Below are 13,240 nucleotides of genomic sequence, written 5' to 3' on the forward strand. Positions count from 1 at the left end.
TGGGAACTGCTGCCTTTTTGGAAAGTACAAAACAATTATGCTACCACCCGCAGCCAGAAGCTGCAGGTTATTTCTGCAGCTCACCTCTGGTACCTGGAACACATGGGGCAGGTTCAGACACATCCACAGCTCTGTACAACTGCTGAAGCAGATTGTGCCCTGTAAAATCCCAGCTCCTGGTCATAGGAGGCTAAGAACTTCTCATCAACCAGTTGTACATGTAGTATCGTGTAGCCAATTCTCAATCCATTAGCTCATATGCTGAATGTTGCAACTGTTTCTGAAACATTGACCTCACTGGGAAACAAAGGGAATCCTAATTTTGTTTCTTTAGAAAAGGAAAAATAAAACTTTGGGTTTGGGCATTATTTTCAATAGTACACACGTCCTAAAGTCTTGTATTCTCCATAAAAATGAACTGTGATAGTCTCACTCACAATCCTGTTATCTGCTCACCTGCTAACCCATTTAATGCAATCGGTCTGCAGTGGGTTTCATCCTCATTAGCACAAATTAGTGACATTTCATTTAATGGATGAAGAAATCCGTATCTCTATATACTGCTAGGCTACCAGCACAAAAAGAGGACTCATCAAGGTGCCACTCACTAAAGAATCACTCAAAGACTACTGAATAAATACAGGATGATCAGTTAAAGAACAGGGCTTAACAAGCAACATAAACTTTGGTGTTCTCAGATGTTAACCTACCTCCAACTCACCTGGAGGGCTTCTTAAAACTGATTACCAGTCTCACCCAGGAGGGGTGGAGTCAGCAGGTGAAGGGGTGGATTCAATAATTTGCATTTTTAACAAGTTGCCAGGGGAACCACACCTTAAGAACAACTGAGAGAAGCAAAAATAATGGAGACCCAGTCCTTGCTTTTATTTTATTTTATTTTTTTTTAAGATTTTTATTTATTTATTTGTCAGAGATAGAGCGCACAAGCAGACAGAGTGGCAGGCAGAGGCAGAGAGAGAAGCAGGCTCCCCGCCGGCAAGAAGCCCGATTTGGGACTCGATCTCTCTAAGTCTTGATTTTTTTTTAATCTGCAATGGAAGTTATAAATTTCCTTTCAGTTCTAAAAATGATGGTGGCTACGTGGAAGATTAGGGATTTAAACTGCTTAATGAAGGCTGTGTATACCTGAGAAGTACATAAGAAAGACAGGAGTCATTCCTGGTGGAAAGAGGAGCATGAACAACAAAACAGATACAGAGGTCAAAATCATTCTGACCTTTGCAGAGCAGATGGTAGGTAAAAAAGATGCCTGAAAGGTAATAATAATGTTTAAAAAGGGAGAAATGAAAAAGTCAGACTAGGCCAGGTATAAGAGGACTTTAAAAGTAGGCAGAGAAGGTGGGCTCTGGTGGAGAAGTCATCAGCATCTTGTAGAGGAAGGTTCTGGAATAGAGAATGGCACACTGAAAATGGAGTATTAAATCTAGTGCAGGAGTAGAGCAGAATAAAAATGGCTAACAGTAATGTTCATATCTCCAGAGAACAGAGGGTATCAGTGAGGGCTGTCCATTAGCATCATAGGCAGAACTTCTCTAAAATATGCCAAAGACAGAGACTAGACAATGGGTCTGGAAAACTGGTTTTGTTTTGTTTTTTTAAGTGTATTTATTTGAGAGAGACAGAGTGTATGAGAGAGTGTGCACAAGATGGGAAGGGTCAGTGGGAGAAGCAGACTCCCTGCTGAGCGGGGCTGGATCCTGGGACTCCAGGATCATGACCTCAGCTGACGGCAGACGTTTAACTAAGCCACCCAGGCGCCCCATGGAAATCTGAATTTTTTAGAGTTCTGCTGGTAAAAATCAGGGCCTATGCCCAGCACTCAGATTCAATGTTTATGACAGTGAAAGTTATAGCAAGCACTGTCCCAGATGATGAGAAAAAAGAGCAAGGCATTGTTTTTTTAAAAAACATGCCTTCTTGCTGGCCTCATACTTAAGCAGGATTCTTCTTAATGATCTGGGCAGCACAGGATTTTTCTAAGGGCACTTGCTTACTAGTAAAATAACTGAATAGCATTTTAATGTTTAGATACCCTGAAACCTTGAAAAAACGGTTTTAGAGACAGCAACATGGCTATTTATGCCCTGAGGATTACATAAACATTGTGCCTAAAAGGCAAGAGTCACCAGCTTGCTAGACTATCAAGTGGGACTCTTTACTCTCATTAGGGTAATGTAATCCAAGCTAAACCCCCAAAGGTCTCAATTTTCCTTCCTGTTACCAATTCAAAAAAAGACTGGCAGTGTCAACACCTTTCGAAGGGCAGAGGAGGCCTGACATCCTGGTTTAATGAAGGATCCCTGAAGTCTCAAGGAACTAAAAGGAATTGGTCTTGACTTCAGAGACAAAAGTCATTGGATTGTTTTGTATATTTTACCATTGGAGCTCTCACCTATGGCCACCCCATGAACAGCTCAGGTCCCTGTAATCTATTCCATCCCCTCAACTCTGTGTCCTACTTTTCTCCCCTCCACTCCTCACTCCCAAAATGTTTTAAGGCTTTGGAGAATAAAAATGTGTTGAATGTTGAGGAAAGAAAAAACTGAGAATTACATGGGGAAACAGTTCTAGTCCTAAAAACCAAAAGACATCGAGACTCATGAGAAGAGGTCAAGGAAGTTGCAAAGATGACAATGCATGAATTAACCAGACCTGATTTTTTTTCCCCTAAAAGGTAGGGGTCTGTGTGTGTGTGTGTGTGTGTGTGTGTAAAGGGAGTTGCAATCTACTGAAATAGGCACTGAGTTTATACTCTGCCAGGCAAATGTGCCCATTCCCACTGATGGAAGTATCTAGACGAGCTGAATATGAATACATTCAAGTCATGCTATATAATCTGTGTTACAGATTTCATGGAAACAAATGGTATTTAACTTATTTAAAGTAGGATTGGGGAAGACCTAGATGGTCAGAAAGAAGGGTAATCATTGGGCATATGCCCTCTTAGGCAGAACATTCTTTCTCAGTCCTGCCAAGACAATGGGGGGGCGGGATAAATCTGACCTGACATCCTGAGGTACCTCAGACTTTCTGGATCTCTGTGAAGCTCTGAAGCATAGCAAGGCCATGAACACTTAGAGAATCATTCTATCTATGAACAAATGCCTCCTCACAGAAAAGCTGGGAATCCTTGCTTGCTAACCATTTCAGTAGCATATAAGCAATCCCAAACTGCCTCCCATCATGCCTTTGGTTAAAACTACTCTTTTAAGAGAAGCTCTTGCCACTTGTTCCTCATTTACTCTATGGGACAGCACTAGTTGTTAAAAAGATAGTCAAAGGGGCTATCCTAAGAAGAAAAGAGAATAAATAATCTAACAGAAATATAAATATGCACAAAGGATAATAGTAAATTAAAAGAGTTGAATACAAATATCTAACAAACATGTAGAAGCCAATATTCTTTCCCTGATTTTAAAATTCCAAAATTTAAAAAAAAAAACCCGTTTTCATTTAGCAGATTAACAAAATTTTAAGTTTGATAGTACCCAACGTTGCTAGGGGAAATAGATACTCTCAAATCAGTGGGGCACCCTTACACAGAACAATTTTGCAATACCCACCAAAAATGTTAATGTGTATATCCTTTGATCTCTATCAATTCTAATTCCAGGAATTTATCTTACAGATAAACTAAAAGAAGTGTGCAAGAAAAAAAAATGTGTATGTGTATATGAGAATAGTCACTACAGCACTGCTTTTAACAGTAGAAAATTGTTATACAGCAGTGAGTAAGTGTTATAAAAAGGGGGAATGGCTAAATTAATTTTGGTATATGCATAAAACAGACTACTAGGCAGCTATTAATTCACCGAAAAAGCCAACTTGTAAAATAAAATATTGTATAATTCTATTTGTGAAACACACACACTCCTAGATACACAGAAAACTTCTGGAAGGATAGGTAAAATATTGTTAACAATATTTTAGTTAACTCTGGCAAGTGGAACTAGAAAGACTCTACTGAGGAGAGCTTTTACTTTTATGCCCTCTGTACCACACGAACTTATTTGTATTTACAAAATGTTTTAAATATTTTCAGAGGTATTAAAGGCTACTTTGAAAGCCTCTTCTTTTAAAACAAACAAAGGAAAAGCAGAAAAAGACAAAAGGGATCTTCTAGTGAAGATTCCCAAACTAGATCCCACAGCAAAAGGGACAAACATCGGTGTCGGTGAGCCAGCTTCAGCCAGACCCAGAGGAAAGGCTGGTGTGAGCTGCCGTCCCACAACATCAAACTGACCTTCAGCCTCTTCAACAGCCACTGCAGAAGACCCTGCTGGGCAGCCTCGGTGCACATCTCAGGCCGGAACTCTGCCATGTTTTCCACAATAGCTAAAGGGAGACAGACACCAGTCATTTGGGAGGGCAATTTTGTTTCCATCTGCAACAAGCCAGCTTCTCTGCCCATGACAGACACCGTATTCCTCTTCCCACTTCCTGTATTCCTCCCAGCCAGATGCTATGTTGTCATTATTAGATTAACCAGGGAGATGCTATGGTTTGTTTTCAATTCAAGTAAGGTTGCAAGTAAAACTCATAATGAAAATGATGAAATTCACAAAAGGAATGTGATAGATGTTCTGCGCTCATAGGGAACAACCCCAGAGCAGAACACAGGGAAATGTGGGTATCTGCCCAGGAAGGCCTTCTTAACTCATTGCACTGGGGTCCCAGAGACCCGTAACTGAAGATACAGGACTAGGCAGGAAGCCTAGGAAAAAAAACGGGATGGTGAATTCAGTCTCTTCCCTTTCTGATTCATTCACTTTCAGTTCTCTTTCTCTGGATACAGCAAAGGAGGAAAGCATGATCCTCTTAATTGCACAAAATAAAGTGCACAGAGGGGAAAGGCCATGCCGGCAGAGGTAACTGTCAGGTACTCGAAGCAAATATAATTGGTCTTGCTATCTCCTACAATGGTCAAATTGCTGCTTAATAGAAAATTACAACTTAGGATGCCAAAAGAAAAAAATTATTACATGACTATGATACTAAAAAGGGGAATATTTTTTAAAAACCCCTTCAGTTCCATTCTAACACATCCAATGTTTTCATTTCTTTCAGGGCCCCTTCTGCTCCATATCCTAGGATATGTTACATTATAAAGGAGACATAGTTAGTTCCACGTTCTCTAAGCCCAATGCCCAGACATCAGATTTGAGTTTTGAAGGAGAAAGGGATAAAGAAATCACCATGCCTCTTACGTTCATCTTCACTCCTCTGCCCTTGTCAGCCAGTGGCAAGTTAAAAGACTCAGTGGGCAGCCTCCTCAGGGCATGGAATACAAAGCCAGGTTAGCAGAGTAGTAAGAGACCCCTGAGAGGCAAGGATCATCACAATACCCTAAGTTACTTTTTCACATTTCCTGGGAAAATCAACTCATTCATTTTAATCTCCAATGCCCTTATCTGATTCCTCTGCTTACACTTTAGATGGCTTCCTGTTGCTCACTACAGTCAAATCCAATCATCCTGTCTCAGTTTACAAGGTCTTCCACCATCTGGGCAAACTCACGCCTCCCGTCCCATCTTCCACTACTGCTACCTCTCACTGCCACAGTACATCTCTAATCTTTTCCCAGTCCACGCCCACTCCTGGCTTTGCAACTGTGACTCTTTCCCACCCAAGGGTCCTTCTCACATTTCTCTGTCAAAATGCACCCGTCTTCATACTCAGCCCCATTCAGCTGCCTTTGGAGGCCCTCCCTCACTTCCACACTGTTCTCCACTGACTATTATCCCATTTGTCACCCTGTATTATTTTTTCTTTCCGATCAAGACTCTCCCAGAGTTAAGACCATGCCCAATTCATCTTTAATCTACTTCAGTGCCTAGCCCAGTGCTTCACAAACAGCAGGTGCTCAATAAATGAGAGTGGGATGGACCTCCTGAGCTGCTGGTAGGTGACCATGCTGAAACCAGACAGATCTCCACAGACAGCAAGCCTGGGGCTTTTTTCATTACACCAGGCCCTTTTTATTAACATTCAGTTAAAACTTTTTTTTTTTTTAAAGATTTTATTTGACAGAGAGAGATCACAAGTAAGCAGAGAGGCAGGCAGAGAGAGAGGAAGGGAAGCAGGTTCCCTGCCAAGAAGAGAGCCTGATGCAGGACTCGATCCCAGGACCCTGAGATCATGACCTGAGCCGAAGGCAGCCGTGTAACCCACTGAGCCACCCAGGCGCCGCCCATCAGTTAAAACTTTTGATAAGCTTTCTATCCAGCAAAATCCAGCATTAGGCTAACAGATGGCAACACCAAATTCTAGCTCTAGACTAAAGCCAACCCCAAAGTTAGATTGTTGTGTTCTCTCTTCTCTTATTCCCTCGGTGATATGTCTTCCCTCTTCTTTATGATAATGCTCACAGAAGAGAGTATAAAATCACAAGAGAAATCTGTGGTAGACAAAAAGAGCTGAGAGAAAAATCTAATCTCATCAAAATTTCTGCTTCAGCTGGACTTCATTCGTTTCTCAAGCTCTGCTTAAGATATGTCACCTTTATTTTTTTTTTTTTAAATAAGACAATGACCAGTGATAAAGAGGACTACTCAAAAGCACGATTTTAAATAGGATAATGGTTCAGTAACTTTGCAGGGAGAAAGATCTGGGAGATTTGAGGAGGAGGAAGAGAAATACAGCAAAGACACCCACTTAAATTAACATATGATGAAAGTGCATCCAAGTTAACAGCAATATTTCAATTTGGTTCACATGGCAAACTACACATAAGACAAAGACACACTTAACTGTTTTCCAAATAAACTGTCTTATAAAGGTATTCCACTGTTCCAAAGTTTGTAGTCCCACTGAAGGGAGTAGGAAGAAAAACCAATATAGAGAGATTAAAAATAGTAAAATATACACTTTCTAAAGCTAAAAAAATTTTAAAAATTAAAAAAATTCACCCTGCACAGACATGACCCTAACATTTGGAGGCAGAGGCCTGCTAAAAGGGGCCAGTTTTTGTCCAGGAAGTTACCCGACTTAGTGGATTTCTGCTTTTATTACTTGCAAGCCAAAGCAAAGCTGCCGTTATATGAAATTTACACAAGGGTCTTCATTTCTGGAAAAGCAGTCTGGGACTAGAAGGAAAGAAAACACCACTGCTGTTGACTCTATTATGAAGGAAGAAAGAAATGAGCACCGAACCCCCAAACAAACACAAAGGTCTCAGATCACTGGTTGCCCTGCCCCTCACCTAGAGTGTTGTGGACACCATCCGCCTCTTCTTTCACGGACTCATCCAGGCGCTCCAGATTCTGCACTAGCAGGGCCACCACCTGCCCATCCACCTTCAGCAACAGGGGAGCAAGGGGAGAGAGGGATACATGTCACAGAACAGTCCCAAAATGTTCCCATTCCCATGCTTTCTTCTCACCTGTACCAACAAAAGAACAAATCAGATGGTTTACAGTGTGCTCTTCCATCCCATTACCTCTTTGGGTCTTGAAGAGACCCCAAGACAAAGAAAGGGCAGGCTTCCTTACCCCTAACTTAAGATGAGTAAATCTAAGCTTAAGGAGACAAAGTAAAGTTCAAGGTTACAAAGCTGGTGAGTATCAGCGCTAGCACTTGAACCCAGGCCTTCTGAAATCAAGTTCACTGCTCTTTCTACTTCCCTGTAGAATTGAAACAAACACCTTGCAGAAGTGCCATCTTAAATCGGGTCAATAGTTTGTTCAAGCCAAAATCATGTTTCTAGACCATAGCACCAAGAGATGTTTAGTTGGGAAGTTTATTTGCCATACTTTACACTGACCTCAAAATTTAGGGTTAAACTCAAAACATTCCTAACGTTCTGTGCTAAGCTTTTATGAAACTATTACTTCTGATGAATTTCTAATTCCTTCTTGAGAAGAGTATTAAAGTAATAAAATGCCTGACATTTGTATTACACTTAACACATAGAACAGCAATTAAATTTCTCTAATTTAATTCATACAACCTTATAGAAAACTTTCAGTAGCCATGTCACAGAGCTGATATTCAAAGATTAACAGCTTAGCCAAGACCAAATGGCTACTGGGAAGTAGAAGAAAAGCAAAAATCAACCTTCCTTCTTTGGTTAAATAACACTTACACTACCTCATGCTTCCCTCTGCACACAATCTGTATTCTTAGGGAGACTGCCCTTTGGGTAACCCTTATGCAAACCCAGGAAGGTAACTAAGGAAACGCAGAATCAAGAAGTGATTACCCACCTGGTAATAACTTTCTTATCAGTAGCCAGTCAGTAACCTGCACAGGAAAATAAAACCTGCCGTGTGTCTGTGGTATATCCTCTCTGACTGCCTCCCTTAGCAAACGGGAGGATTTCCCACCCTGGCATACTCTTCCAAGGGTAGTGCAATGCTATGGTACATGACAGATAATCAGTCATTTTGCTAAATTCAAATAAACTGAGAAAACACTTACTTTGTGTGCTGCAATCAGGTCTTTTATAGAATCTGTTCCATTTACTATCACACATCCTCACAGCTCTTATAGGTGAGCAAACAAAGGTCCAGAGAGGATAACTAGCCTGGCCAATGCCACAAAGGTTGAAGCAAAAGTGACTGACTCTAAGCATCTATTTTTTCCAATCATACCCTGTCACTCTGGGGAGGGGGAAAAGAAAGGAGAGATATGGAAACGTATCAGCTCACTCAGCTGATACTGCCTGAGCACCTGTGTATAAGATACCCTAAGACACAGCTCAAACTGAGCTGGAGGATGGAACAATGGCAAGAGAGACAGATCTTGAAATAAGGCCTCCACTCCTGGTGACACTTAAAGAAAGCAGCTGGCAAGGGGGAAAAGCTGCAATTACTGACTGATTTGTGAACCTCAATCATAAATAAGGTAGAATTTTCTAGGCTCTGCCCTTTCTACTGTGAAGAACAATGCAAGACACTAGCTGCAGATCTGAGGGGATACTGATGCCAGAATTGAGGGTGCCCGTAAATACAAGAATGAGCTGTTTTCCCCTCTTATCCCAAGGAGATATACAATCTCACTCTCCAATCTCACAGCCAGCAAAAGCTTCACCAAAGAAATCCACTGCAATGTTTTCCTTAATTAATTGGACAATCTGAGTATGTGAGAGGAAACAGAAAAACATCTGGGGGGAAAATATGAACCATGTCACAGTTTGTTTTTCCCTAAATCACCCTGATTGACTTATAATCTCCCTGAATCCTAAAGCAGCAGACACTGCAAATCCACTGGGTATCACACTGCTTGTCGGTTCTGCAAACTGCTTCACCCGTTTCAATTGCTTATTGCTGCTTTATCTGCACTACTTTCCCCCTTTCCTTGATTCTTCGTTATGTTTCCCATCTCTGCTATCTGGAAAATGGTAGGGGGGAAAGTGACAGTATGCAATGCATTCAAATCCCAGAACTGAATGGATATCTGGCTGGAGGAAATTTTTTCTTGCCACAGAAATCTAACTTCTAAGAGACAGCCTTTTCAAGCTTGCAAAGTATGAAAGTTTATGTTTAGCTGGGTTAAATGCAATTTTATCTGATTGTAGGAGGGTCAAAGCAGTCAAAATACATTTAGCTCAGAAAACCCTTGGAAAAATATCTGTATTATGCATAGCTCTGAATATCACCTAGTAAGAAGCACAAATTAGCATTCTGCCTCACTCACTCTAGCAGCTTGGGTCTACCACCTTCATGCCAATTTTCTGGACCTGTGACTAAACCTGAAACCAAAAATGAATCCTGGTCAGGGACCAAAGTGTCAGCCAGAGCAACCTTGGCCTTGGAAATCAAGATTGTCTTAAGCCTGATGTTTTCTGGTAAGTCCACCAGATACTTCTCCCCGTTATCAGGTCTCCTAAACAATATTCCGGCAGGTCCTACTAAGACAAAGGTCAAGGGCATGTTCAGATATCCTTTCCCACTTGCCCAGGGAAGACGGATACAAGACAGAAGGAAAACATTTTTAAAAAGGACAGATGAGAAAGTTTGAAGGATTCTTTTCCTATCTTGTACAATCTGCCAATAAACTTTCTTAAGAGTGTGGAGTTAAATTTTCTACCTGTTGTGAGTTCTGAAAATTTCATAATTAAAAAACTAAGAAAAAACCTCCTACATCCACTGAATCTTGATCAAGCAGAAAGTTATGAGAGTACAAATGGTAGTATGGTCAGAATGCAAAACTTACACCTGTTGCCACCTACCTAGTAATATTTTAGTTTCTCCTCTTGCTCCTGCAATTCATTATCCAGCTGCCAAGAACGATCTTCCTAAACTGTTAGGTCAGACTATGCTACACTCCCTTGCCCAAGATACTCCAGTTACTCCCCTTCACACCGGCAATTCCACCCCAGCTTCCTACCATGGCCTATAAAACCCTGAGCAATCTGCCCCTGACTGCATTCTCTCCCCTCCCTCCAGCTGTGCTCAAACAGTTTTTCTGTTCCTCAAGTCTGTCAAACTCATTCCTGCCTTAGGTCATCCTTTGCACTTGTCCCATCTTGCCCTCCGTCATTCTGAATGGCTGGTTTCTTTGTGTCATGCCAAACTCGGGCCTTCCCCGACTAGCTAATCTAACGTGACTTCCCAGTCACCGGACATCACATCTCCCTATTTTAATTCTTTATGTAACAGAGAATCACCATCTGCTTTCTCGTTTGATTACTGCTTCTCCCCACACTAGAATTTGAGCTCCACGAAAGCAGACTCTGTCAGTCTGGCTCACTGCTATATACCCCATTCCTACAGTCTAGAACAGAAAAAGTATTCAATAAACATTCAGAGAATGAATGAACAAATGAATTTTGCTTGGGAACAAATACAAACGAAGGGGGACATTAATAGAAATGAGAAGGGATACAAATGACAGGATCCAGAAATTCACACAATAAATACCTTTAGAGCAACGGAAACCTGCCAACCTCAGCCCCACCTGAGCAGCACAAAGGCACTGCCAAGCAGCCCAGCCACAGCACTAGAGAACTTCAAAGCTGAATGTTCACCGAAGGGTTAAGTGAGTGCAAGAGAATGGGTATGGAGGGCAGTCCCCTGAGTCTCCACATCAACGGGACTTTTGTGAAACTCTTTATGACAAACGGTGGCTCCTAGCCACTATGGCCAATGTCGTGGCCCAGCCACATTCCTACCTCTTCTGCTGGGACACCTGCACACATCCTCCCACTGAGCTTCCCTTTGAGGCCACAGAAAGTACCTGCAGCTCTGCAGTCCTTCCTGAGTCTTCCCCTCACAACTGGTTGCTCCCTCCTCCCCACTTCCACAGAAGCGTACATCTCTCATAATTGTTCTTAATATTCTGCCTTGCATTATCATCACTACTCATTTCATCCTCGTTTTTTTTTAAAGCTAAACATCTATCCTCTCATGCCTTACTTTGGTCCATTCCCTTCATAAAAATTTTTTGAGTAGTCATTCAAAATGTTCTTTGAACATCTGTCAAAATGAGAAAAGTGTTTGCTCTTGCTGTATGGCCGATGATACATATCATTTTAACTTGACATTTACTAAGAACTTAGTATGTTCCAGGTATAGTACCTTTATGAAGATAATGGCCAACATATACTGGGTGTTTACTCTGTGCTGGACACTGTCCTGAAGATTCAGTACCTCATTTATTCTTCACTTCAATGTTATGCAACAGGCAGTACTGTTATCCCCATTCTACAGACGGAGAAACTTGAGTACATGGAGATTAGGTAACTTTCCCAAGGACACACAGTTGGTAAATGATACAGCTACCACTCGAGCCACTCTCTTGATGCAAATCCCATCTCAGGAAAGACAAACTTATTAACAGATGTTTATAAGCCAATGTGACAAGTGCCAGGATACACAAAGTGCTAAAAGAACGCAAATACACAAATTCTGTTGGGGGCTAGGAGGATGAGCCTAAAAAAACAATAAAAAACAAAAATAAAACAAAACAAAAACCTCAGAAGAGATAAGCTTTAAGTCAGGCTTTAAAGGATGAGCAGGAGTATTCCAGGTAGCCCAGGAAAAGCAAGGCTTGCCAAGCAGAAGGCAGATGGGAGCAAAGGCATGGGGCTGCCAAGCAGCTGGCAGATTTGGGGACTAGAAAGTAGGAAATGGCTGTCATCTAATCACAACTCTCAAGAAGTCCTAAGACTTCAGAGAAGTGCCATTAAAGCAACATACCCTTGCATTTACTACTCTTAGAAAAGACACTATTTTCTAGGCTACCAAATCAATTTGTTACAAAGCACAAATATTCACCTTCTGCGTAAGTAATAGCAGTGGAAGTGAACCAAATTTTAAGCCCCAACGATCCCCCAAGAATGCCAGGATAGCACTCTCTCCCCAGAAATGTGCTAGTTCATTGCTTAGGACTTCCAATTGGGAAAAAGACCGAGGCAATAACCGCAAACTGCACACCACAATAAATTCTGCTCTGCGCCCTCTAGCCTCTGCTCGTGCTATTCCGGGCCTCTGATATTGGCCCCAAATTAGAACTACAAAGACAACTCAACCCTTGTAATATAAGAATACTTATCAAACTTCTTCCTGAGTGCAGCACAAGGGTAAAAAAAAAAATAAATGAAAGACCACCCACCAGTTCTGCTGTTATTTACTGATGGCTTCTGACTGGCTGCAGACGAGCAAATCATATAGAGGAGTCTAGGAATGTTCAACTGTGATTCACACCAGCCCCACCAGTATAAAGCTGTAAGAGTCAAAATCTTAAAATGATAATAAAAAAAACCTAAACAAACAGAAAACCCTGTATAGCAGCTACCTAATGGCTCCCCAGACTGAGGATGAACTGTTCCTTTCCAAACAAACAATAAAATCTGCACGATCCAGCTTTGGTTGGTGGGCTTAGCGACACAGAAAACACAAAGGGGGCTTTTGTGTGAACTGCTGTTTCTGGGTGTATTTTACAGCAGCAGCCAGGCTAGCTGCTCCTCTCTCGTCTCCCCTATTCACACGGGCAAAGGATGGTAATTAAAATCAGCCCAGGGACCAGGCAGGAAGGCTCACTCAGGGCCACTGTAATTAACCTCTGGAAGGTAAGACTGCACAAATGACACTGTGGGGACACAGAGCAGGAGCAAGTGCCACAGCCTTCCTTCAGATGCTCCTCAAAACAAAAAGACAACCCAACATCATCCTTTTCTTTCTGCACAGTGGTTCCAAGGGAAAATAAAGGTCCTGAATTCTACAAAAGTGGCAGTTCGCTCTAGGACGGAGCCTGAAAGAAAAATGGCAATAGAAAT

General features: G+C 41.7%; 1 protein-coding gene across 1 annotated transcript in view; it reads right to left on the bottom strand.

Annotated features, from left to right (window-relative positions):
- Positions 1-13,240, bottom strand: part of CTNNBL1 (catenin beta like 1) — a 161,373-nt gene that overhangs the window by 89,509 nt on the left and 58,624 nt on the right. Inside the window, exons 6-7 of the mRNA XM_044263053.1 lie at positions 7,223-7,316; positions 4,265-4,356 (exon numbers count right to left, since the gene is read on the bottom strand). Of these exons, the coding sequence (XP_044118988.1) occupies positions 4,265-4,356; positions 7,223-7,316 (186 nt within the window). The remainder of the gene's footprint in view (positions 1-4,264; positions 4,357-7,222; positions 7,317-13,240) is intronic.

The sequence above is a fragment of the Neovison vison genome, chromosome 8, assembly GCF_020171115.1.
Source record: "Neovison vison isolate M4711 chromosome 8, ASM_NN_V1, whole genome shotgun sequence".
Classification (NCBI taxonomy): Eukaryota; Metazoa; Chordata; class Mammalia; order Carnivora; family Mustelidae; genus Neogale; species Neogale vison.